At 47.6% G+C, this 26247-nt stretch overlaps 1 protein-coding gene across 1 annotated transcript; it reads left to right on the forward strand.

Moving 5' to 3' along the window:
* Positions 1–7811: 7811 nt before the first annotated feature.
* EMP1 (epithelial membrane protein 1) lies at positions 7812–25976 on the forward strand. The gene is made up of 5 exons (XM_029206230.1): positions 7812–7985; positions 22675–22787; positions 24750–24849; positions 24964–25104; positions 25790–25976. The coding sequence occupies exons 2-5, from the start codon at positions 22710–22712 to the stop codon at positions 25954–25956; spliced, it is 486 nt and encodes a 161-aa protein (XP_029062063.1). The 5' UTR covers positions 7812–7985; positions 22675–22709; the 3' UTR covers positions 25957–25976.
* Positions 25977–26247: the final 271 nt, after the last annotated feature.

Raw genomic sequence — 26247 nt, forward strand, 5'->3', positions numbered from 1 at the left:
AGAGATCTAAATGCTATTCCTTAATAGTTCTGTGGGCTTAGTTGAGCAATTAGGTCTCTCTGAACCTCAATTTTACCCTTCCAATCATGCGGGGAAAAAAAGATATTAAATGCAAGGAAGGTGTGTCTAGAAGGTGCTATGCAAATATTAAGTTTTTGCTTTTGTTGTTCTTATTTTTAGCAGGCCTCCTTCTGGAGTCCACACTATTCTGGACTTGAGTTGCACCAGGGCTCTCCCTCCTGCAGGCCCAGGACAGCCCAACAGCCAGTGCCCAGCGAGCCACCCCCTGCCCTGCCCATCAGTCTGCCAGCACTGGGCTGAGGGGTCTCAGATCTTGCATTTTATTACTTCTGAGCTAAGGCTGGAAATTCCTTAGCAAGGGCTCCAGCAGCACAGACTGGTCTGTCTCCCTGCCCCCAGTTTGCTGAGGGCACCCCATGGCACCAGGAGACAAGGAGCTAGAAGCCGATCAGAGGTAGATCACTGGCTCACCTCCTGCGGCCCCTTGGAGTGCTGTGTGGGCTCTAGCCTGTGCAACTGACAAGGATCACACCCTGAGATGTGGGGCGGAGGCCCAAAATGGGCGAAATGATGCCATGAGCCTGGAATTCTGGGAAATGGGTATCCTCCAGCTGAAAACATGAATGGGGTAGTCCACGGAGATTTAGCCAGAACCACAGAATCTTTTAAATCTCAAATTCCTGGCAACCACCCAGCACTGTATCTTCAGGGTTGGGCAGTCTCATTTGGCTCCATTTTCTTAGATGAAAGACCAGAAGGACAGCAATATGAACTGTCCATCTTGTGTATGAGATAACAAGAGAAGGTAGAGGCCAGAGAGAGCTGGCTGGCTTCCATTTGTACGTGCTTTGCATGAGCTTTAGAGTTGGGAAAGTGGCCATAAAATGTTAAGCCTAGAAGGCACCCTCCCAGTCATGAGGAATAGGATCCAGAGGGCTTAAGGCAGTTTTCTAAGATTGCACATCTTTTTTTTTTTTTTTGCGGTACACGAGTTTCTTACTGTTGTGGCCTCTCCCGTTGCGGAGCACAGGCTCCGGACGCACAGGCTCGGCGGCCATGGCTCACGGGCCCAGCTGCTCCGCGGCATGTGGGATCTTCCCGGACCGGGGCACGAACCCACGTGCCCTGCATCGGCAGGCAGACTCTCAACCACTGCGCCACCAGGGAAGCCCTAAGATTGCACATCTTTGAGGGATGAAATCAGTACTACATGCCAGTCCAGTGAATGGGGGACAGAATATTTAATAAGATGGCAAATATGTCATTCCATGTAGAGATATGCTATGTACAAAGAGTTTCACCACAGTACTGTTTATAGTGACAAAAAATCAAAGCAACGTAGATATCCATTATCCATTAATAGGGAATCATTTAAATACTTTGATAGATGCGCATGATGGGATACTTTGTAGCTGTTACAAATAATGATGTGTCGCCTTGTAAATTAACTATAGTTCAATTAAAAAAATAATGATGTGGATCTACATTTATTGACATGGGGAGCTGTGGGGCTTAGCTAGAGGGATTGTGTGACAATAGCAGGTGTCAATGTACCATGTACCTCATCCTGGGTAACATTTTATATATGTACGTGTATACACAGCTATGAAGGAGTGTTTACATTAATATCTCAGAGGTGAGGTTTTGGACGATTTTTAACTTTCTTATTTACATTTTCACGCACTGTTGGAATTGTGTTCAAAAATCATGTTTTTTATAATCAGAAAACCAAACGGTAAATGACATCCTCCTTTCTGTCTGGATCCCGTGTGCAGTTTCAGAGGACTGCAAGATGCTGGGAGTGAATTTCCCCACATCCAGCTGGTTTCGAGTTGCTTGCCCTTCAAAAATCAGCAAGTGCTTCCCAGCACACAATCCAGAAAGAAGCACATTAGGGACGACTTGAAGCCTTGGATCTTCAAAGGGAAGTTGTTACTACAGGGGGTAGATTAAGATGTTCCCAGAACATTGAGACAAATCTCCATTTAAGAGTAAAAATTAGGAAGAATGGAATGGTTGGTTTGAGCCTCCGTGGTTGTGACCACCCGAAAAAGAGTCACCAATGGGTGGCAAAGGAGATGTAGTGTCCCCCAGCTGTAATTAAGATGCTGGGGTGTAGTCACAGGCAGGCATGGCTAAAGTGAATTTATTTATTTATTTAACAGTGTGAAAATTTTTAAAACTTATTTAATTAATTAATTAATTCTTGGCTATGTTGGGTCTTTGTTGCTGCACGCGGGCTTTCTCTAGTTGCGACGAGCGGGGGCTACTCTTCGTTGCAGTGCCCAGGCTTCTCATTGCGGTGGCTTTTCTTTTTGCAGACCACGGGCTCTAGGCACGTGGGCTTCAGTAGTTGTGGCACGTGGGCTCAGTAGTTGTGGCTCGTGGAATCTAGAGCGCAGACTCAGTAGTTGTGGCACACGGGCTTAGTTGCTCCGCGGCATGTGGGATCTTCCCGGACCAGGGCTGGAACCCCTGTCCCCTGCGTTGGCAGGGGGATTCTCAACCACTGCACCGCCAGGGAAGTCCTAAAGTGAATTTATAAGTAGAGAGATGAAATGGAATAAATTGCACTGGATAGCCCTGGAATTTGCCTGAAGTATAGCTGAAACCAAAGGAGGATGATCAGTATGGGGTCTGGAAAAGGAGCTTTGTGTGTTCGTCAGTGTTTAACCCAGTCCTGCTAGGGAAGAATGGCTGTGAATCCTATGACCACAAGCTCTGCCAGGTTCCAGAGCCTTGAGACACCGCTCTACATACCACCCACAAAGAGTCAGGTGGATCTGGCGTCCATGTGTTTGGAGGGGGCAAATCACCTGTGTGTATGTGTGCCTGTGTGAGAGTCGTGAGGATTTGAAAGAGGTCTGTTCAGTCCTGCAAGACTTAATGGTTAAAAATAGTCAACCAATTATCCTAAAATTTAACGAGAAAGAATTTCCAATGAGGCTGAATGTTTGAGTCACTCTACTTAGTGTTTGTTGGTTTTCACCAAGAAACAGTGTGTCTCTGAAAGTGTTATAACTTGCTCTCAAAGCTCACTTCGAGAGGGTTCCTATGTCTTGTGGGCTCTGCTGACCGCACGGCCCCAGTAGGAAACACATTCTAAGACCCCCCCACGGCTGAATGTCCAGCTTTGTGCCCCCTTCCCTGACAATGTTCCTCAAGTAAATTTAAAGATATGTCTTAAATACTTTTCTCACAGCTGTGGGGGCTTAGTGAGCAGGGTGCTCTGAGCAGCCCCTGAGTTCAAGGCGAAAATCTTGAAGGAGGATGTGAGATTCCCTTACTTGGGGAACACAGGGTATGTAGTTAGCACCCATCCACTGGGCTTGCTGCCTTCTAGGCAAAGGGAGGGATAGTCAGCCTTTAATTCCTTATAAATATTTAGCCTTTTACTTGAAATGGTCCATTAAGCAGCAGGAATAATGTATTCATGAGAGGTCAAGTGGAGAAGGTGACATACCTTTAATATCTACCTTCCAGAACGGACTACAGCTGAAATTAGTTGGAAAAAGGCAGTATCTTTTCACTTTTTTATTTTGATCACAACTGCTTATTTGTTTCTTTGTTATTCTTCTCTGGTTATGAATCTGTAACCAAGAAGACATGGATCTGGAGGTCTGTTCTTTTAGCCATTCTGACCATCCTTACACATACAACCGCCTGAAGAATTGATCACAGCGATTAGTAGCAGTCTGGTAACTGTCCAAGGTGGCAGGGTTGGCTCACTTCTCCCTCCAAGTTCAGATGTCATTGTCAATGCAGCCCTCCCTCTTCTGTAATACATGCATCATACTGCTTTGTTAGTGAGACTTTCCACTCAGATGGGAAATAGCCAACAGCCCGTATCCTTGGAGGCTCTTGGAGTTTCATCAGTGTTTTCTTTCAAAAGCGGTTTCAGGGCAAGCTCACTCAGAGACAAGAAAGAGGAAGATGCAGGGGGGACTTAGAGACTTCTCATTTTATGGAATTATATGAAAGTATCTCACTGAGAGGAATTTAAGAAAGTAAACAATAAAAGCAGGAAAGAAACAGCCTGTGGGAGAAATAGACAGGAGCACAGCAGAAAGAAGGAAAGAGGGAGGAAGGTGACATTTTTGGTAAATCCTCAAATTTCATTTGACTTTGGAAGATACTATGTAACTTTCATTTCAATCTATTTACCTTTCAAGCAGTGTTTTCTAAAATTACCACTGACATCCCCTGCACATATACTAGCTTTGGGGAACATGCTTGACATTCTTTTTAGCTAACTGAGCAAAATCAAGTTCAGGTTATTATTAGTTTTCTTTTCTGGGGGCGAGAGGGGGCCAGACCTACCTTAGATGATCTCTCCTTGTATCTTGTCCTGAAGAGCCCTGGATTTACACATCCATCTAAAGTGTTTACGCCACTTCAGACTCAAAAATCTGCCCCAAATGGCATTGTGCCACAAGTGGATGCCTATTGCTTCAGAAGGAGGGGGCTTATTCCTGTGTGTGGATGCAATGCTGTGGCACTGGGCAAGAGGGGACATTCCTTTCTAGGGCCTCAATGAGGTCAAATGAAATTTTGCCCAGTTCTTTACCCATGTGGAAAATGAATGTGTCTAATCCAAGTAGGGGAAATGGGAGCAGAGAGGAGAAAGGTAGATTACCCTGAATGGTTTGAAAAGACTGTGTGTTGCAGACAGAGTGACATTCTCCAGTCCCACGTGGTTTTAGATCCCTGAACACTTTACCATCTGCAGTCTCAGAACTGTCGGGCTCACGGCCAGGAAAAGAATCAGGCTTAATATTTTAATCACATCCAGAGGCAGAGTCAGCTGGAGCTTCAGCTAGAACAGATCCAATTTCCTGCCCAGACCTGATAACTTTATAAAGAGAGCTCAGTGACATTTCAAGGGTTAATTGCGAGCCTTTAGAAATCCTGGACTGGCATTTATGTTTTAAAAATACAGTAGGTCCTCTGTATCCGAAGGCTCTGCATCCATGGAGTTGACCAACCGCAGATTGAAAATATTCAGAAAAATTAAAAATTCCAGGAAGTTCCAAAAAGCAAAACTTGAATTTGCTGTGCACCGGCATCTATTATGTAGCATTTACTTGTATTTACAATTGTTGACTTAGCATTTACGTTGCAGTAGGTATTACAAGTAATCTAAAGATGATTTAAAGTATATGGAAAGATGCGCATATACATGCAAGTACTATGCCATTTTATATAAGGGACTTGGGCATCCATGGATTTTGGTATCCTTGGTGTCCTGGAACCACTCCCCCAAGTGGATACCAAGGGACGATTGTATTTACACAACCGCTGTGTGTGTGTGTGTGTGTGAAGAGATCAAAGCATTTAACATTTTCTCTCCAAACCCTAAACATCTCCAGAAGTTTAAAGGAATGTGAGATTCACTAGGCCCACTAGGCCCTGGAAGGCTATGACACGGACTCACTTTAAGTTTGAATTGCAGGAGGGCAGATTACTCACTGACCCCCTTGCCAGGTGGTGGGAGAGGAAAAGTAGAACCGTTCTCTGAGTTCTGTCTTCAGAACCCCTTTCTCAATCCACTGCCTCTCCCTTTCAGACCCAGTGTGGGAATCCAAGAATCCAGGAGGACCAAATGACTCCTCTGCTCAAGTACCATAAGGGAAGTTTCTGCTTTTTTCCTCTGTTCATCTTGAGAGGGAAGCAGGAGAAAGATTGCCCCAGGTTTCTCTTTAAAAAAATGCAACCAGACCACATACTCCTCAGCATCCCTGGACTCTAGCCCTGGATCCAGCCCCCCTGCACATGCTGCTGGGGGAAGGGAGAGTTTGAAACTTGCAGAAGGCCTTGGAGGTGAAAGGCAAGCCAACAAAGGATGGGGGAAGGCCTGGGGGTGGGATGGGCTGGCAGACTGCATGCAGCTCAGGTAGGCTGTGCCTTCATTCTGCCCTTACAGCCGTGAGGGTTCCCAGGTCTCTCCACCAGACACCCCGACTCTCGAGGCTTAGGCTGCTCAGAGATCACGGGACTCTTAACCCACTGCTGGGAGGGGCTTTTCTCAAACAGACATTTTTATTATCAAATGAGTGATGGAGTATGCGTGTGTGTGTGTGTGTGTGTGTGTGTGCGTGCGTGTGTGTGTGCGTGTGTGTGCTGTTTCCCCATTATTCATTTCAGATAATATTCCCTCCTATCCATTAAAAAATGTTTTTTCCTAAAAATCAAAGTAATGTAGGTTCATGGCAGAAGAATTGGAAAATATAGAAATGTGACCCAGAAGAAACAAAAATTCACCTGTAATTTTACCACCTAGTTTTATAAACATTTTGTTGAATAGTCATCCGTCCCTTCTCTATTCTTTTTTTTTTTTGCGGTACTTGGGCCTTTCACTGTTGTGGCCTCTCCCGTTGCGGAGCACAGGCTCCGGACGCGCAGGCTCAGCGGCCATGGCTCACGGGCCCAGCCGCTCCGCGGCATGTGGGATCTTCCCGGACCAGGGCACGAACCTGTGTCCCCTGCATCGGCAGGCGGACTCTCAACCACTGCGCCACCAGGGAAGCCCTCTAGTCTTTTATGGAATATAAATTCCAGGAGGACAGGGATCTTGCTCACATCCGTGACCCCATGCTCTGAACAGTGCCTAGTGCACGGCTACGTGCAAATGCATTGGTTGGATGGATCAATAAATAACTCTAGGAGAATAATATGACTTGAAATAAGTTGTCATGATACAGCAGCGAACAGCAGAAATAGAGTTGCTTGGATGTGGCCGACTTGGAACGCAGCTGCTCCTGCTAATTTGCTGTTCTCCTTGGGTCAGTTACTTCACCTCTCTGGGCCTGGGTTCCTTCTTCGGTAAAATACTCATTCTAGTTAATATTTATCAAGTGCTTACTATGCACCAAGTGTTGTTATACGCTCCCTACGTGTATTTCTCACCATAATGTACTGTCTACCCCACTTGTGCCCGAGAAAATGGAGGCATGCAGTCACATAGCTAAGTGGTGAGCAGCTGGACTCTGGACTCCAGCGGACTCCTGGCCTTGGGATGACATGACTTCTAGGGCCACTCCCGACTCCACTGCTGAGTGAGAGAGGAGTGAGGCAGAGAGGTGGCTGGGATGATCATGCCCGAGGAGCTCAACTGTGGAGCAAGGTCCAGGGGGTTATTACCTGGAGGTCAGAGAGCAAAGTTCTTAACTAGACGACTTCCTCCCAACTGTGAACCTGAGGAGTCTGGCTGGGCGTTCACGGAGCATAATTAAAGGGCCATCCAGCCAGCTCTCCACCACTGAGAGGCCGGGTTCTGAGGGCTCCTGGTGTGTTCCCTTCTTCATCCCCAGCCACCCCCAGGATGGTGCCCAGGGCCAGGCAGGGAAGTAAATCAGAAATATATCTGATCATTCCCGACCATGAGCAGCCTCGGATGCATTTGGTGGGGGAGGAAGAATGGGAGTCTCGTGGGATGATTAGCTAGGATGTCAGTGGGCAGGGCACTGTCCCCCTCCTTGCCCCCCCCCAGATGAAAGTGTGGGCAGATAACCTGTGTTTTGCTTGTATCCATGGTAACCAAGTCTCCTTTTTGAAGAGGAGGAATGGGCTTCGGTAAACAGATCTATTTGTGTGACTCCTGTTACTCATTTGAAGCAATGTCACTCCTTTTTCCACTGTGGTCTGTGTGTCTGAGTCACAGGGAGCCTAAACTGGCTCTTCTGAATTGATGGCTCCCTCCCAGCCTCTCTTGACGGACTGCCAGCTTAGCAGGGCGTAGCTTACCAACACATTTTTTTTTTTTTTTTAAGCCAGACTGATTCATAGAAACTCCTTTAAAGCACAGTGAAAAGAAACCGCCCATCACACACCCCAGCACACCAGCGCAGGCAACTTATAACCTCGGGAGGCCAGCCCTCCCCTCACTGTGGTCACAAACCTCGAGAAGAGCGGACGCCTGCCACCAGCTCCTGTCACTCTGGGCACCTCGGCCGCTGGACCCTCAGGTAGGACAGCTCCCGACACTGTGCGGAAGCCCAGCGAACTTTCCTTCCTTCCCACTGCTCTCCTCCTTCTGACCTCATTGGAGCTCTGCTTTTTCTTTTTTCCTTTGCTATTTTTCCATGACCCTTTGAAATGAACCCTACGAATTTTTGGCTAAAAGTGGGCCACCGAGACAACTTTTTCCTTAAGGTTCAGTAAAATCTAGTTTGACGGGGGCCCCGGGGGGTCGGCACCATGGGGGGGGGGGCTGGGCTGTAATTAGGTCTTGCAGGAACTGGGTTCTTGTTCTGAAAGCATGATGGGAGCGGGGACTTTGGAACAGAGTATTCCAAAGATTGGTACTAGCTTCCTAGGATACCACTAGCGTATCCTTTATGGGTTTTCTTTATGGAGGAACCATGACGTACCTTTGAAATGACAGAGTGTGCTTGCCCGACGTTGTCAATTCCTGTTTTATGCGAAGTGCTTCAGGACTTGAACTGTTTCTCTGTGTGCTGGTCTTTTGGGGTGATGGTGGATAGAGATCTGCATTTCAGTTTATTTTTGTGGCTACTTTTACTGCTGTCCTTCGGTTTGTTCATTCACTTTTATTTAAGTGTAAATATTTTTTCTTTCCATTGGATAGGAGGAGGGGATTGGTTTGTTTAAAGAAAACCGTTAGAGGGAGAGAGAGAGAGAGAGAGGAAACGCTTTCTTTCAAGTGGAGTTTGAAATAAAACGCAGGACGGGTGCCTTTGGTGAAGTTGGGAGCCTGACGTGGATTCCAGAGCTCTCTCTCTGGCCAGATATGGAGGATGGGGAGAAGCAGGAGGGAAACTGGGTTTGGAGGGGAGGGGAGGGCAGGGCAGGGGAACTTCATCTGTCCCTGTAAAAAAATCGCTTTGTGCTTTCACTTCAGAAACCACCAAATTTTCGTGCTGAGTTGAAAATATGGCATATCAGAAATGTTAAAATCATTTTTTATTTTAGGTGGATGTGGGATTTTTTTCTGCGGGGAAGGCAGTGATTGTTTTGGAACATTTATCTTCTCACTCTTTCCAAAACATGGCTGTACAAATGCAAACACTCGTGCTAATCATGAAAGGGATCTGGAAAAGGAAGACGAGTGATTTCTATTTGCTTTTTTTTTTTTTTTTTTTTTAAGGTTAACATTTTGGTGGAGGTGTGGCCCATTTCAATATAGATACTGGTGTATTTTTTTCCCCCAGGTAAACAAGGTGAGGAGAATGACAGGATTCAGCTTGTCTGATGAAATTAGGCTTTTTCTTTGGAAATGTAGTTCGTACGAAGAGAAGATTCAAAAGTAATCAGCCTACGTACCTGGTACAGGCAAGGCGCTTGGTAAAATTGCCCTCAAGGGGATGATTAAGTTAGTGCAAGGGCAACTTTTCAAGATGCAGGGAACTCCCGTCTTTGCTTGAAATGTTGATTATTTCCCAGTTTATATGGACGTGGATTAGGGAAGCCATTATTAAGTTGATGGTAGTGGTGTCCTAGGAAGCTAGTTCAAATCTTTTAGTCTGTGCAGGTTAAAACTAATAAGCTAGATTTAACTGGTCAGCAAATAGACAACACTGACAATTCTGGGGGCGTAAACCGTCATCGTGAAATTCATTATTTGTGCGGCATCTCACTTTACGCTGGAGTTTTATAAATGAGCAAGTGTGCTGCGTGTTATTGCCTGGGGTTTGACGGCAATTTAAAGAATGCGGTTCTGATTCCCACCTTCCCCTCTTCCTCCAAGAAATAGTGAGAGAGTTCCGTGGCTGAGGGAATTTTTGTGGAGTTCAGCTGTGAATCTTTGACAAGACTGAACCGGGAGGGTTGTTTTTCCTCCTGCCCTCAGAGGTGGATCAAATTCCACCCCAGACTCTGAGGACTGGGGCGGGCGTGGAGCACTGTCTGGAGGGCCGCAGGATGTCCGGTCTGGCGTCCTGGTCCAAGGACCCTCTGGATTTTACATTGTTTGAGGGTAGGACACTGTCTTGGGAGTTGGCAGAAGGCCATCGAGGACCAACCCAGGGCAGATCACATCCCAGAGCAGATGCTGGCCCCCTCCCAGGAGTACAGGACAGCCTCTAGGAGAGGAAGGACGTCCCCTCCACAGACCGCAGAAAAGACTGTGGCCTTCTCTACTCTTCCTGCTTCTCTCCTCGGCCAGACTTGGCCCATCCAGTTCCCAGGGACATCCAGACTCTGGGGGACCTAGAGAAGGAGCTCCATAGAGGCCACCTGGGGCATGCAGACCCTCTTGGCTTGGACTCGGTGGCTCTGGGGGTTTCAGCTGGTACCAGACCCCCTGGGACCAGCGGAGAGAAAGCAGTCAGAGACCTAGAAGGCTTAGAGGTGAAGCAAAATGGCTTTTCTGTAGACTCCTCAGAGCCTGACAGGGAATAGACCCGAAAAATGGCCTCAGAAAAGGGCACAAGGCAAATATAGTTACATTTCATCCTTGATTTTGTGCCCTGAGTTTGCAAGGGATCTTGGAAGTCAACCCATTCATTCTCTACCATATGCAGAAATCTTATTTTCACACCACCTTGGACGGATGGGAATTTTACATTTCCCTAAAATTGCCATAGAAGAGGCTTGGTACCTCAGAAGGTACTGCCGTGCTCTCCCACCTTTGCTGGATAGCTCTAATTACTAGAGTTTCTTAGATCCAGCAAAACTGGCTTCTCTATAACTCCTATTCTTTGTTCCTAGCTCTCCGGTTCTGAAAGTACCCATTCTATTTTCATTGTTGTTGATCCATCCAATGCTCCTTATCCTCTAAACACTTGACCCTTATTCAATATTTAATGGATAAAACTTGATGCATCTGTATTATTATTATTACGACCTAAGATTCAGAAAGAGCAGGGAGCATTTTCGAAGCTTTGAAACCGTGAGCATAGTCATCCATACGCAAGTGATCTGATTCTGAGGTCCTTAATTTTCTAAACACATGCATATGGTTCCTTCTTGAACCGACCACATGTATACACATAGCTGCCTAGCACAAAGGCTCACAGCCATTTGGGACTCTCAGATATACATACTCAGAGGGACACACCCAGTTACTACCGCGAGGTCATGGTTAAATCAATCCAGTGCCAGAAACACAGGCTTCTGACTTGGCCTTCTGGGGCCGGTCCCTTAACTTGGTCCATAGTTCACGCAGCCCACGCCTTTCCACTGTTAACCTCCTGTCCTAGTAAGTACAGGAACAGGCTGCCAATCAACATCACCTCGATCTAATTGCTGGTGGGCAGTCTGGACGTCAATCCATTGAAAAGAGCTCCTAATCCTTAACTAACGTAGAACTGGAATTTTCTGACCGTAAATGTCCCTTTTCCAATACTTTTTCCAGTTCTGCCCAGATGACCCTGGATTTCTATTCAGTAATCAAGGGAGCCCAAATACGCTTCCAGTTAGGAGTTTGCTTGAATTCCCAAAACCCCACTCCCCAAACATGCATGCCTCCAGACCACTCTTTGTAACACTTCAGTTACAAGTCATTTCTCTCAATTTAATTGGGATCCGCTGATACTGAAGCACAAGGATAAAAGTAGAAGCCCTTGGGATTGCTGTGTCTCTCTCTCCCTTTTTAACAAAACATTTGGGTCAACCTTTCCTTCCCTGCTGTGGAAACGGCATTTCTCTGGAGCTAAAATGGACTCCTCTATTCTTGGGGCCGTTGGCCTTACACAGATCTAGCAGCTTTCATATTTCCCAAGCCTGGTTCATGAATTCTCTTTTCCAGTGGGGTAATTAAAATTGAGAACCCGCTGGGCTTGGGTTGAAATCGGTGGCATGAATCCTGGGGTAGGTGCAGGATGGCTGAATAGGAGGCCCGAGGGGCCGTCGTCTTGTCCCGACTCTGCTGTGTGATGTGGGCAGGACACTTGTCTTCTCGATGGAGGGAACTGAGCTTGGTGGTCTCCACGGCCCCTTGTGGCTCTGAGACCCTACTCTTCTAAGATCCTACCATTCTTGTCGTGAGGAATCCCTCGGCTCACGCTAACAGCAAGCTTAATCCGTAAACACTGGTAGGAAAGTGAAATGAAGCCACGTGTTGCATGGGAACAGGCATCTCACGGAGGACGGAGGACCCAGGCGGTCTCCCTCGCTTCATACGCTCAGAGATCCCTTAGGGACCGGGTCCGCGGGCTTCACCGTCGGGTAGCAGTGAGCATTCACCCAGGTCTCGGAAGAAAGGTAAGAGGTTTGATTTGTGAAACCCGAGGAGCACCCGCTCAGATAAGCAGGGCCAGGCTAGCCAAGCCTTGTGGGGATATTGACAACAGCAAGGGATCTGCCAGGAGCCAGACCAGGCTCGGGGAGATGTGACGAGCTGGTCTTGTTGGGAAAGGAGCCCCACCTTCTTGTCAGGGAGGGTGCGGCCGCAAAGGTGTGCATGAGAGCTGATGGAGAGCGGACGTTGACGAGGAAAGGGGAGGTGCCAGGAGGAAGGGGGCGGGGAGCAAGGGGACCGCGCGGGTTTCCTTAGGCCTGTGTGTCGGGCAGGGAGGGGGGCAGATGGAAAGGCCTAGAAGAGGGAGAAAGTGGAAAGAGGAAGCCAGGGAGAAGGAACAAGGCAGAAGTGTGAAGATGCCGCACTCTTGACTCACTCCCTCAATGCCTCGAGACAGTCCTTAGGGCCAAGTATTCCTTGTCTCCCCTGCCCCCCCTCCCCCGCCGTGAATAATCTTCTGTTGCTCATGGACGCAACGTTTGAGTTTCCATCGAATATCTGTGCCAACAGGGCGGGGATCTTCCCCGGGGACGTTTCTTCCCTTTACAGAAGGGTCATATCAGGGCTGACAGCAGAACGAAGTCCTGGGTACTCTGATGTCTTCTTTGAAATAATCAAAGACCCTGCCTAGGAGGCTAGGTGCGGGGAGCTGGGGAGAGGTTTCCGCTCCTGAAACCAGGGGTCGGACCAGCCAGGTGGGTCCACACATTTCAGAGAAAGGGTTGTGAAGCTGAGACCTCATGCTTCCCTTTGCCCGCCATGCTTCGCTGGGGAGGGGGGCTTGTGCTGTAGGTGGGAGCCAGGATGGAAGGTTTGAAGCTCGTCTGAGGTAGGCAGTGGCAGAGGGGCAAGGAGGGGCGGAGTCGGGTTTGGCTGGGGCAGGCTCAGCTGGTGGCCCCTCTCAGCAACCTAATGGAAAGAAGCAGCGTCCTTCCAAAGGCCCTTCGTTTCTTCCAATGGCGCTCTTTTGAGGGGTTTTGCTGACCCTCTGATTAACTAGGAGGCGGTGGGAGGAACAGAGTGAAGGGGAGATCCGGTGGAAGTTCTAGAACTTCTGCCCCGACGTAGGAGAGAAAAGCTCGTGCTGCAGTGGAGAAGGCCTGACCTGGAAGATGCCAGGGGGTGGGCTTCATCCTGACGCTGCCTTCACTCTGGAGACCAGCTTTTCCTCGTCTGTCGAGGAACTGGACTGAATAACCTCAGCCCTGCTAAGCCACTAAAGAGCCAGTTGCCCTTAGAAAGAGCAACAAAGCCCGCAGCCCACCCCAGGCACTGCGGCGGCCCTGGCTGCACCTGCATCCGTCTGGCCCTGCCACCTCCCGGGCTGTGGCCCCGCTGGTGCAAGCCTGTTACTGCCACCTACTGTCGGACCGCCCCCCTGCCAAGGGCCCCTGGGGCCGGGCCACACCTTGATTTTCTTCCCAAACCCTAGTTATTATCTTGGCAACCTCTCCCTCGGAGACATTCTGGCCGCCAGAACACTCCTCTTTTGTTAGGAGCAGAAGACAACGAAGCTTCCTTCCTCGCCCAGGGGACGTTGCCCGATGGCCTGACCAGCTGTGGGCCGGGGCCGGGGACACGGGCTGGGCCCGGCCTCGCTGCCCAGGTCTGGCCGGAGCCTTGGCAGATGTCCCCCAGATCTAGCCACTCCCCGACACAAAAGAGGACCAGGGGAAACCAGAGAGAGAGGTTATTCTCTTTGGGGACGTTTGGAAAGACAAGCTTCATGTTGCTTGTTTGCTTCTAGCGGAGTTGCTGGCCCTCAATTTCTGCCCGAGAAGCTTCAAGCCCATTTCGCTGGGCCGAGCTTCTCATTTTCCATAAAGGAACACAAAGAATAACCAACAACTGTACAGCCTTTGCTCTGTGTCAGGCAGGAGCCCTTCAGTCCTCGCACTAAGGCTACGAGGTCTGCAGATCACAGTTAAAACGGGCTGGAGTTTCAACGTGCTTGAAATAGCTTACAATTTTATATGTCAACTATACCTCATTAACACTGAATTTTTTTTTTTTTAAATTGGTGCAGTCAGGAGTTGAACCTGGAATCTGTGCTCTTTTTGTTGTGCAATACTATGTCTCTCTAGGAGCTACTGTCCAGAGAGGGTATGTTATTTTCCCAAAGTTAGCAGTTAGTCAGAGGCAGAATTTTTATGAGAATCTGGTTTTCAAATAGGTGCTCTTTTTTCTTTCTTTCTCTTTTTGTTCCCCTTCAATAGCATCCTCCTACCCCCACCCCCAGTTCCTCATCCCTAACTACGGGAGAATCATGCTAGTCGACAGCAGCGCCGGAAAAACATCACCTTTTCTATAATAACCCCCGTAAGTGAGAGCCCACATTTGGGAGGTGCAGTCCCCTTACCCCACGACCATGAAAAAATAGTTGTTTTCTTTGGCGCATGTAGATTCCTGCTACTTGATTGCTCATGTTTCTCCTGGTCATAAAAACTGCCCTGTGCACTTGAAAACATCAGACCCTGGAATGATGTGTATATAGTGAGGTACAGCTTGAAATTCTTTCCTTCCACACCAAACATCAGACATGCAGAAGCAGGAGGAAACAGCCCTTCAGGATTCTTCTTCTCCACATGTTTCCCACGGAGAAATTAATGCCCCCCTCTCCCACCCCTACATAAAAACAATATTTAGAATGGAAAAGTACACTTGACATAAAACAGCAAGAACAATGGTCAGAAAAGCTCATCCAAGGTCTCATCCACTCAGCCCTGCCTTTAATCCCAGCCTTTTCCTCCTCCGGATACATCCTCTACGGCTGCTCCCCAAAGAGAGTATTTCCTTTTCTGCTGGACATTCATTTTGCCAACCCAAATGATCCTCAGTGGGAAAGAAACATATCAAAATAAACCAACAAAAGCAAAATGATCCTGATGTGTAGAGGACAGAAAGGCATTCGTGCTACCACCCTGTACAGTGTCCCCAGGAGAAGCACAGCCACAGTTTGGGGTATGCCACGAAGGAAGATGGGCAGATGTGGGCTGACTCATGGAGATCGTATGACCAGGAGTGGCTTTGCCTTTCATCTGGAGAAAGCACTGTGTCTTGGTCTGAGAAAGCGTTCTTCAAAGTCTGCAGGTACCCAGAAAAAGATGGGGATTTCACTGACAGCATCAATCAATGAAAAGACGGAGTGTGTCCAGCAGTTGGGTCATCTCAGGACAGTGTTATGACTTAGTGAGATTTGGGGATCTCAGGTGATGTCCTCTGGCTAATTCTCTGATAACCTGGAAGTTCTGCTGGAAAAGTGACCACTTTAGAAAAATGCTAACAAGGAAGCCTTAGACAAAGGGCAGAAGTAAGATCAAGGTAGTCATTGTCAAGAGCAGCCTCTGATGTGTTGTCAGGACCTTTCTAATGGAAGGGGGTCTTGGTAAGTAGTGAGCTCCCCGTGACTGGAGGAGTTTAAGCATGATTTAGGTAGTTCCTTGGTGTAGATTTATAGATGAGTTTCATGCATTGGGGAGGAATTTTAAAGTCCCCTTTCAGTCAGAGATTCTGTAATTTAAAGAGGTAGATAAGGAAGTTAAATACACAAAATAGTATTTAGAAGTTTAAGATATTTTCTTTGCATTTACTTGTTTCTTCTTGAATGAAAGGGAACAAACACACATATAACCTTGAATATTCAAATGTCAAAGCTACTCGGAGGACTTCCCTGGTGGCGCAGTGGTTAATAATCCACCTGCCAATGCAGGGGACACAGGTTCGAGCCCTGGTCCGGGAAGATCCCACATGCCGCGGAGCAACTAAAGCCGTGTGCCACAACTACTGAGCCTGCGCTCTAGAGCCCGCGAGCTACAACTACTGAGCCCTCATGCCACAACTACTGAAGCCCGAGCACCTACAGCCTGTGCTCGGCAACAAGAGAAGCCACTGCAATGAGAAGCCCACGCACCACAACGAAGAGTAGCCCCTGCTCGCCACAACTAGAGGAACCCTGCACACAGCAACGAAGACCCAATGCAGCCAAAAAAATAAATAAGAATTAAAAAAAAAAATACTCAGGAAATATTCACAGAGTTTGCCTGTAGTAAGATGTTCAATACATAGTTACACTAATATATAAATAATTTCTAAAACTAATACAGGACTAAAGTTCACCTATATAAAAAAGGGGGAAACATTTTCTCTGGAGAATTCTGTTGTTTTTTTATGAAGACTTCAGTTACTTTGACATTGATTGTTTTTCCACGGAAAAGAAAATATTGCCTTCCTTGATTCATTTATTTTCTCGCTGAACAGATACTTTGTACCTGTCATAGACAAGCTTCTCCTTTCAGGAACTTAGAATCTTATGGGTGGGGGAGTGAAACATTTCCACAAATAATTCTGTTACTAGGCGGGTTGCCACCAGTGATTTTAATAACAGGAGGAAAATGACTACTTCTGTTTGGGTTTAAAATTCCTCGGGTTCCCAGGGCCAGCGTGAGGTGTTTGGATCCTCTTTCCTGATTGGTGGTGGGGTGGTGGTGTGTTTGGAAGATTTGAGAAGATGAGTGACTTGGTCGGATAACCCAGTGACACAGAGCATATACTTAAGAGGGAGGAGTTCAGAGAGAGGATCGCGGGAGAGGCTGATGGTCCTGAGCTGGGCAATGACCGTGAGAGTGGAAAGTACGGATGCACGGGAGATAAATACTGGAGGAAAAATGCATGACCTGACTGTGTTATTTTCAGCAATGAAACTGGGATGATGAGGACACGGGAGGGGGAAGGGGAAGCTGGGACAAAGTGAGAGAGTGGCATGGACATATATACACTACCAAATGTAAAATAGATAGCTAGTGGGAAGCAGCCGCATAGCACAGGGAGACGAGCTCGGTGCTTTGTGACCACCTAGAGGGGTGGGATAGGGAGGGTGGGAGGGAGACGCAAGAGGCAGGAGATATGGGGGTGTATGTATATGTATAGTTGATTCACTTTGTTATAAAGCAGAAACTAACACACCATTGTAAAGCAATTATACTCCAATAAAGATGTTAAAAAAACAAACAAACTGGGATGAGAGGAAGGAGTGATGGGGAGGGACTTTGGCATCTGGTCATTATTGCTCCTGTCTCCCCAGAAAAGCCTGGGCTGTCTTCAGCTGCCAGGGAAATGACTAAACTGTCTTTGGCTAGCCAGCGCGATCCACAGGCTTCTCAGAAAGCTATCCTGTACCATCTGGGAGAGGATGCCTCCACTTTGCCTTTGTCTGTGAGACTCTCACACACTCCAAGTGAATCACAGACATTTGAGCTCTGTGGGACCCCCCCCCCCCACATTGCTCACACAACCCCCAGATCCCTGTTTCTGATTATGTGACACCTCCAGTCTCTGGCGAGTTCTTCAGTGACTCAAGCCGAGGATTTCCATCACTTCCTTTGCTGGAGAAGTAGGTTTGGGGGGTTCTATTCTGTTGTATTGCTCCCAATTATTGTTCCTTAGACCACCCTCAAGCGTTGCTTCCCCTAGACTCTGGTCGCTGCTCAATAAACTCACAGACTCCGGGGCAGCAAGAAAGTGATCTGACCCCTAGCTTAGCAATCACGGAGCCAAATTACTAACATCTCAATTGTCTGTTTAGAAGTCAATGACTCTCAAAGTCTCTGCAGTATGAGTTACCCATCAGAAAAGGAAAGGTGTCCACAGAGGCCTGATTAATTTCTCCTGGTCAGAACGCCCTAAAAGTGTCAGGCTACCTGAAAAAGACAAAGAGAAAGGCAGTCTCAGGGATATGTTCCTTTGATTCTTTCTTTTTTTTTTGGGGGGGGGGGTTGGGTATAAGAGGGAGGCAAGAAACCAATAAAGATTTAAGTGGACGGAGCCAACTAGAGAGGGCGGTTATCTTTCCCCCTAACATGAGTTAGTGATTTACAGCTCCAATCACCAGCAACCGTGATCTTCAGGCTCATTTTCACTAACTGTAATAAATGTCCTATTAGCAAAGAACTTCATCCAGACCTAGAATGGTCAGTGGCTGTGAGGCTTGTATCGGGGACAGGAGTGTAAAGAGACCACCGCCCTAGTGTGGTCTGGGCGATGCGGGGAGAACAGGGGAAGCGTGGTCAGAAACAAAGATGGCGGTGGTGGAAAAGGAACCGGCGGGCCTGTCCGTTAGGGCAGAAAGAACAGGAAAGGAATAAAGAGAGCCTGTGTGTGGCTCTAAGTCGCTAACCTCCACTTCTCTTAATGATCACTTCTCTCTAGAGTCAGCATTCATGCCTCCCCTACTTTTCTCAGTTTCCCACCCAGCCCCACGGAGCCCTGACCACCCCTGTCCCCAAGCTTGTTGGGTAAATGAGGGTAAAGGGGGCGATCCTACTCTGCTTCCAGTGGTGGGAAGAGAAATGTGTCCCTGGCACCCCACATAGAACAGTCAGTGGACATCCTATCCCTTGAGAATGCAGCGGATTCACTAGCTCTGGTGGCCTGGGTCCAACTCCAAGAACCACAGATCATGTTGTTAGGGAAGTCCCAGCAACCACGTGACAGACTTTGGGACGTTCCCGAGCACCGATGCTCTGTTGGGAGGAAGGTGTGGCGCCCAGCTCTTTAGAACCTCCATGCCGTTATCCTCTACTGCCTGGCTTGAGCTGCCCGGCTATGACTAGGGGTCTGCTTTCCGTTGGTGCGTGCTATCTATAGCATTTTGGAGAGGTGGGAGAGAGAACTCAGTTATTGTTTTAGTGAAACATACTGCCACGAAAGAAAGTTGTAGCAGCCAATACTTCCGAAGATATAAATGCTCAGAAATGGTCTCTTTTGGGCGCTTTTATCTGAAGCAAGTTACACACAAGGCCAGGGAATGAGGCTCTCAGAAATCTTCCCTGCCTGTGAAGGGTGTGTGGACCCCGTGGGAGCATGGGGTCTTCTTTGATTTCTACCCAAACTGCTCTACTACTTGATAGGTCCCCACTCATCTGCTGGGGGGCCTCTAGTATAGGGACTGAGTACCTAGGGATGATGCAGGCCAGGAATTTAAGAAGACAGTTCATTCTGTTTCCAAATGTGTTGGGGAGAGCCATTGAAATTAAAGGAAGCCCCTCTAAGCTGACAATGGATGATACTAATAAGAACCTGACAAATTTGGGGCAATGAAAAATGGAGAGGTTACTATATGTGTTATGCAGTAGCTCCAGCTAAGCAGCTCCTACTTCCGGCTGGACACAGCAGCCAAAAGTGGAGAGAACTGTATGTTCCGTGCACTACAAACACTTGCTAATCCGACACATTTTGCTCCTTTCTTTGGTGAAAAGATGTGGCAGATTACAGAAATCTAAATACCCTGAAAGAGAGTCGCTTCCTTGCTCGATTCCACCACTCACTCATGCCTGCACCCCGCAGGGGACTAATGGTCAGGGGGGGACTGTGGGTTAGATCAGAAGTGAGAGCCATTGGCCAGGAACTCGCGCGCCCAGCGGGTGCAGTGGACCAGCCACGGTGAAGGTGCAGGGTAATTGGAAGGCAATTATGTTCAAGTCATCAAAATGGACACTGTGAGCCGGGGAGAAAGGAATCAGACTCAACTTTGGAGGGTTACAGACCAATCCAAGGAGACGGAAAACACTGCTGGATCCCCAACAGCATGTAAGGGAGGACACTCAGAACATTTTCCTCGACCTCATTTAAGAGGCATCACTTGGTGTGTTATATTCTGTCTTTGGTCCCTCAACCCCTATTAGGAGGAGGGTGTTTGTAAATTAGAAGCAAAGGAATAAAAAAGTCATTTGTAGAGCCCAAGGAGGATTAAACATGACTTGTTATATAATATTTTTTAAAATAAATTTATTTATTTTAATTTTTGGCTGCATTGGGTCTTCGTTGCTGCGTGCGGGCTTCCTCTAGTTGTGGCGAGCTGGGGCTACTCTTCGTTGCGGTGTGTGGGCTTCTCATTGCGGTGGCTTCTCCTGTTGCGGAGCATGGGCTCTGGGCGCATGGGCTTCAGTATTTGTGGCACAAGGGCTCAGTAGTTGTGGCTCACGGGCTCAGTAGTTGTGGCCCACGGCCTCTAGAGCGCAGGCTCAGTAGTTGTGGTGCACGGGCTTAGTTGCTCCGCAGCATGTGGGATCTTCCCGGACCAGGGATCGAACATGCACCCCCTGCACTGGCGGGTGGATTCTTAACCACTGTGCCAGCAGGGAAGCCCACGTTATATAATATTTTAATTCCCTGCATTCAGAGAATTAATTCATGCCTGTTCCTTTCTCCATGAGGGGTGAGCTCAGGAACTAGTGATGGTGTGAATCTTGGGGGTGCCGGGAGGATGGGTAGCACAGGGCTGAGAAGAGTGAGGATTCTCCTCCTCATCTCTAAGGGGGTGTTCCTAGTGGTCCTCCCACGCAAGGGGCAAGGATTAGGCATAAAGACAATTTCTAAGAGGACCTAAATGATTTTATACACACTGCCTTGTGAACTGGATAGCAGATATCCTATTACTGGCACTTAACATGGGGCAGCCTGGTGACGGATGGACTGGGTTGGTTCGGTGCCAGCTACTCAGTTTCATATAATAATAATAATAATAATAATAGTAATACTAATAATCACAACGAAAGCGACCCCATTAGTATCTGCCATGTGCCAGGCGCTGTGCTGGAAGTTCTCCATATATGATCCAATGTAACCCTCACATTTCCCTGTATGATTAGCGTTGCAACCCTCACTTTACATTAGGAGGAAACTGAGACTGGAAGGTCAAACAACTTTATACGATTCTAACTCAACCTCGGTCTAATTCAAAAACCTCTTTTCACTGTGCATTAAAGTCAAGCAGAGAGTTGAGGAAGTGTGCAAGGACCTGAGAAAAGCAAAAATGCATTTGAATGTGTGGGGAGGTTATTAATAGCAGGCACGAAAGCTCCAAGCTCTCCCCTGAAGCCGCAGGATAAACTTCATCATTTTGGTCGTGCACAGTTCCATTGGACACATTTCTACAAAAAGAATCTAGGCGGCAGGAGGTGCTCGGATGGGGAAGGAGGGCGCGGGGTGGGGTTGGAATGGGTCGGGTGGGCAGTGGGGGCCAGTGTCTGCCTCTCATTCCTAGCCTGTCAAGAGCAAGGCCCCTGGGGTTCCGTAGGTCATTCTAGACTTTGAGTGCCTGATGAGGAAAGGGAGAGGAGATCAAAAACATCAGAAGTGTTGGAATGATTGTATCCGTGCTTTCCAGTAAATACCCGGTCCAATGTGAAAGGGGCTCAAGCACACTCAAAGCTTCAATTAAATGAGGTGGAGGGAGAGAGAGAGAAGTGGGACACAGTTACTGGATGTGCACCGCCAACTCCTCCCTGATGGGGGACAGCCACACATCCACCCCGCCTAGGGTGTGAATAACCCGAGTCCTTTCCTTCTGAAGTTCCCGAGCCGGCACCGCCTCTGAACTGTCTTGGGCGTGAGTGACAAAGCACTCCTGTAGCTGACATTAATCAGAATAGCTGCCCTCTCATGCATCCTTCACACTTTCTTTATTTTCTAGGTTTGATGACCCATGGGCTCCTGTCTTCTATTCTGCTGAGATTACGGCTGAACGCTTCTTTTACCCATTCACTTTCTTAATGTCTATGAGTTCTCCATCCCCCCACCCACCGTGTGATGGATGCATTTGCCCATCTGCTCTACTGAGTCCTGAAGGATTGGCATTTGGGTAAATGTCAAGCACAAGTCAAAGGCACATTTGGTCTCTGAAGCTGCATCCAGCCCCCAGAACTGTCATATTGAATCATAGGAAATATAACCCTATGCCCCCAGGCCAATAGCAGAGTCCCTACCATGACACAGCCCAAACGCTCCGGTGCAGTAATACCAGTCTAAAATGTTCCGTTGGTAGATGATCAGACCATTAAACTCTAATTAGGTAGTTATAATTATTGAATATCGAACAGCATTATTATAATAGAAGTTGTGGCTCTCACGTTTTATATCTCCTCTGGGATCAAGTTAGTAGCCCATTCAGTCTCTGGGCATTGAGTAATAGCTGCTGGTCTGAGGAAAATTCGATTAAAATCACTGGGTGAGCAGTTTGATAGAAGCGTGGACACTTCCCTAGTGGAAAATAGAAATTTATATGACATTGTTGCACAGAGACCTGGAAATTACAGCTGTGAAAGCCCTTTTAAAAACCAAAGCCCTACTTTTGGCCTCTAAAACACAAACAAAATAAAATGATAACAGTTACCATAAAATTTTCTTGTTTTGAAACAGGCTGTATCAGAAGGATGAGTATATAAATACCTGAGAGGCAGAATTCTGTTTCTGTTTAGCTCTATTTAAACAGACGAATAGGTACTTGTGGGAGCTGGGCTAACTAGTTGTCTGCAGGAATTTGTGATGAAATCTTGATGGTTTTTACTGCAGCTCTTCCTGATTTTAGCAGCTAGCCCACCCAGGCGGGAAAGTTGAATTACTGTGTTGAATCTGACAGTAACCTGCCCTTTCCCTTTCTTGTTCTCCTTTCTTTTCAGAACTCTCTTCACTCCCAAGCCATCAAAAAGCCAAGATGTTGGTGTTACTGGCCAGTATCTTTGTGGTCCACATCGCCACCGTCATCATGTTATTTGTTTCCACCATTGCCAATGTGAGTTGTGTTCTTCTGTTCATTCATTCATTTGGAAGTTATTTGCATATTTACATAAAGTGCTACAAAGGACGTTTAAGCCATAATTCCTGCCCTTTGTGAATTTACAGTTTAGTCATGGAAAAAAATAAACACATACTTGCACTTCAGACAGCTAAGTAACAAGTGTCTACGAGAGTGATCCCGCCAGTCTGGAGAACACAGCGAGGCTTCTCAGTGTAGGTGAAGCTTGGAGGACGGGTAAATGGGTGGGGTTTCTCTCTGCTAAAGGTGCAGAGTGAAAGGAGCATGGGACGCCTTCTAGGTGTGCGGGTCAAGGAGCCCAGCAGGGAGGGACAGGCTTTGTTCAGGGCATAATGAGGACACCTGCGTGGCAGGGCAGAACTTCCCTTCCTTCTGGGGACCTTGATTAGAAGGAGAAATGGGAGTGAGATCATAAGACACTTTGGTGGCCCGACCGCCAGATTCAAGATCTGGGCAGAGAGTAGAATGTGAGAGTGGAACTTTGCAAGATTAACCCGATTCCCCTGAATTAACTCAAACAAAACAACCTAAAAATACGGAGGTAGCAACAGGCTCTTCTCTCTGAACCTTGGGCTACTCTGACCTCTAGTGGTAGTTTGCAGGGTCCATTGTGCTTTTCTCAGAAAAAAACAAGACAGCTCCTTGGACCCAAAAACCAAGGCCATCCATCACTAGACAGACAAAAACGGTTCCAGAACCTGTTCAGGTCCCTGTTACAGTTGAAGGATAAATGGGTTTTCAAGTTCAGAGTTTTGCCAACATCGGTGGGTATAATTATAGGCAAGGCTAATTGAAGCATCACTGTGATAAGCTAGAACGCTCACCCACGTGGCCTCCCCCAGACTCTAATTTAGCCGTTCTGTACGCTGCCCTTCAAGTCTCTCAGGATAACAGGTCCGATAAACAACTTCAAACTGTATTAGTGGATGCTGAGTGCTGAATATCTGAATTATCGGCTTCTGATACGGGGCTGGACACAGAGTTGTTTGTTAAATCAAGAGCAGGCAGGCGATTTGGCATCCTGGCCCTGCTTTTCCAATAACTCTCATTTTAACAGACACTCTGTGTAGACAGGGCTGGGTGTTTGTTTTCCATCCCAGAAGGATAAGTGTTTTGCTGGCACTGTGGTGAGCCTCGGGGAACACATTCTGGTCATTCTTCTTTCAGCTGCCGCCACAGGAAGGCTGTGGCTAGACTATGTTATTATGGAATTACTTTGCATGTTGTGACGATCAAGGTTTATCTTTCTGTTTAGATGAAAGTGGCTTATTGATCACTCAGCTATTTTCTCCGTTGCCCTTTATGTTTCTTACTTTTTTCCAGTTGAACATTTTTCCTTAACTTTTTTCCCCTCTAGCCAGGCCCTTCCATGAAACAATCTTGGTAGGGTGTATGAATTGTGCCTCCTTAAAACCAATTTCCTCACGCAGGGTTTCCATTTCTTAGAGCCTTAGAATTTTAAATCGCGATGGTTGAATTACTTCTTTTCTTTTCTTTCTTTAAGTGATGAGGGATGTGAGGCCCAGAGAATGAGGTGACTTTTCCTCGGTCACACGTTCTTCTCTCTCTTTTTTCTTGGGACCTTTGTGACTTCAGTTTTAGTGACACCTTATTTCCACCAAGAGATGGAAATAAACCATGTTTATGGCTAACTATGGAGTCTTGGTTAAGATTTGGTCCTGACACAAGGTGATCTGTTGCTTCCTTTTCTTTCAAAGCAGGGGGTTAATTTTTAAACAACTTTTAATTTCTTTTTAAAATTTATTTCAAAAAATTTCTACTGGAGTCTAGTTGATTTCCAATGTTGTGTTAGTTGCAGGGGTACAGCAAAGTGAATCAGTTATACATATACATAGATCCACTCTTTTTTAGATTCTTTTTCCGTATAGGTCATTACAGAGTACTGAGAAGAGTTCCTTTATTTCTTTTTGATTTCAGGCCTGGGTGGTTTCAGGTGCTGGAAGGATATCAGTAGGTCTTTGGAGAAACTGTACTTCCGCTAATGACTGCAGCCACAGCCTGTTATACAGCAGTGAAGGTGCGTACAAAGATATTGTACTCAGTGCTGACGGTTCGCGCGCTAAGGGAAATGGCCAGTCCCTCGGGGACTGGGTAGCCTAACACCCTCACTCCCCCCACCCTGTGTCCACAGATGCCCTCAAGGCAGTGCAGGCCTTCATGATTCTGTCCATCATCTTCTCCGTCATCTCCCTCGTGGTCTTCGTGTTCCAGCTGTTCACCATGGAGAAAGGCAACCGCTTCTTCCTCTCAGGGGCCACCATGCTGGTGTGCTGTGAGTATCAGCTTACCCAGAAAAAGCTTTTCCCGTAGATCTTACCATGGGTGCTCCCGGCAGCTTGAACAGCTGAGCACGTGGGGCAGTGAAACCGCCTTGTACAATTTGTGCTTTCTGGGAGAACCCCTGATAGCTGCTTAGAATAAGAACCCTCGTAGGCTTCATTGTTTAAACCTGGGCTCCCGGGCAGCTACCAAGTGGCTGGAGTCCGTCCATCAGTAGCACTTGTATACAAGACCCTTGAAGGGGGCAGGGATGTGGGATTCCTTAGAAAGATGAAACCACTGCCAGAATGCCTGCGATGATCGCCGTTCCCGCTCTCCTGTCGTTCTTCCCCCACACACGCAGTTTGGTGGAAGGCGTGTTCTTCTGCATCCCTCAGGCAGCCTGCCCTTGTGTGCTGGGGTCCAGATGGGAAGGCTGAGGGGTGGACCCGAGATGCTGTGTTTCATCCACACAAACCAGTGCAGATGTGAGAACTCGAGCACCTCTGATTTGCCAACACAGCCATCAAGCTTGGTTTGGGGCAAATCGACAGAACTACCGTTGGGGGTCCAATTTCAGATTTCATTTTCCCATCGCCCATGAGGGAAATAGGCTCTTCCTAAAATTATAAAATCTTTTTCTTGGTTTTCATGTTAAGAAATCAAACCAACAGCTAATCGTTGTTTTTCGCCTGCAGGGCTGTGCATCTTGGTGGGGGCCTCCACCTACACTTATCACTATGCCAATAACTCTAGAGGCTGGTACCTGGAGAGTCACCACGGCTATTCCTTCATCCTGACCTGGATCTGCTTCTGCTTCAGCTTCATCATTGGCATTCTCTATCTGGTCCTGAGAAAGAAATAAGGCTGCACACGTTACTGGGGATCTGGGGGGTGGGGGTGGGGAGGAGGGAGTCCTTGAATCTGGGAGAGGAGTGGACGTTGCTGAGCAGGAAAAACCAAGAGAGGGAATTGGGGGGAGGGGAAGGCAGGGGGGAGGGGCTGAAACCCAAACATGACTGAGGGGGTCCCGTACTGTCCAGCCCCTGCCCCGGGAGAAAGCCGTGGGCTGGGATGGATGCTCCCTGGATGCAGGCCAGAGGGCCTCCCTCCAGCCTCCAGCTCTTATCAGTTACATACACTGCCTGGGGCCCCA

This window comes from Monodon monoceros, unplaced genomic scaffold (genome assembly GCF_005190385.1).
Source record: "Monodon monoceros isolate NGI ecotype Baffin Bay Population unplaced genomic scaffold, NGI_Narwhal_1 Super_Scaffold_6, whole genome shotgun sequence".
Classification (NCBI taxonomy): domain Eukaryota; kingdom Metazoa; phylum Chordata; class Mammalia; order Artiodactyla; family Monodontidae; genus Monodon; species Monodon monoceros.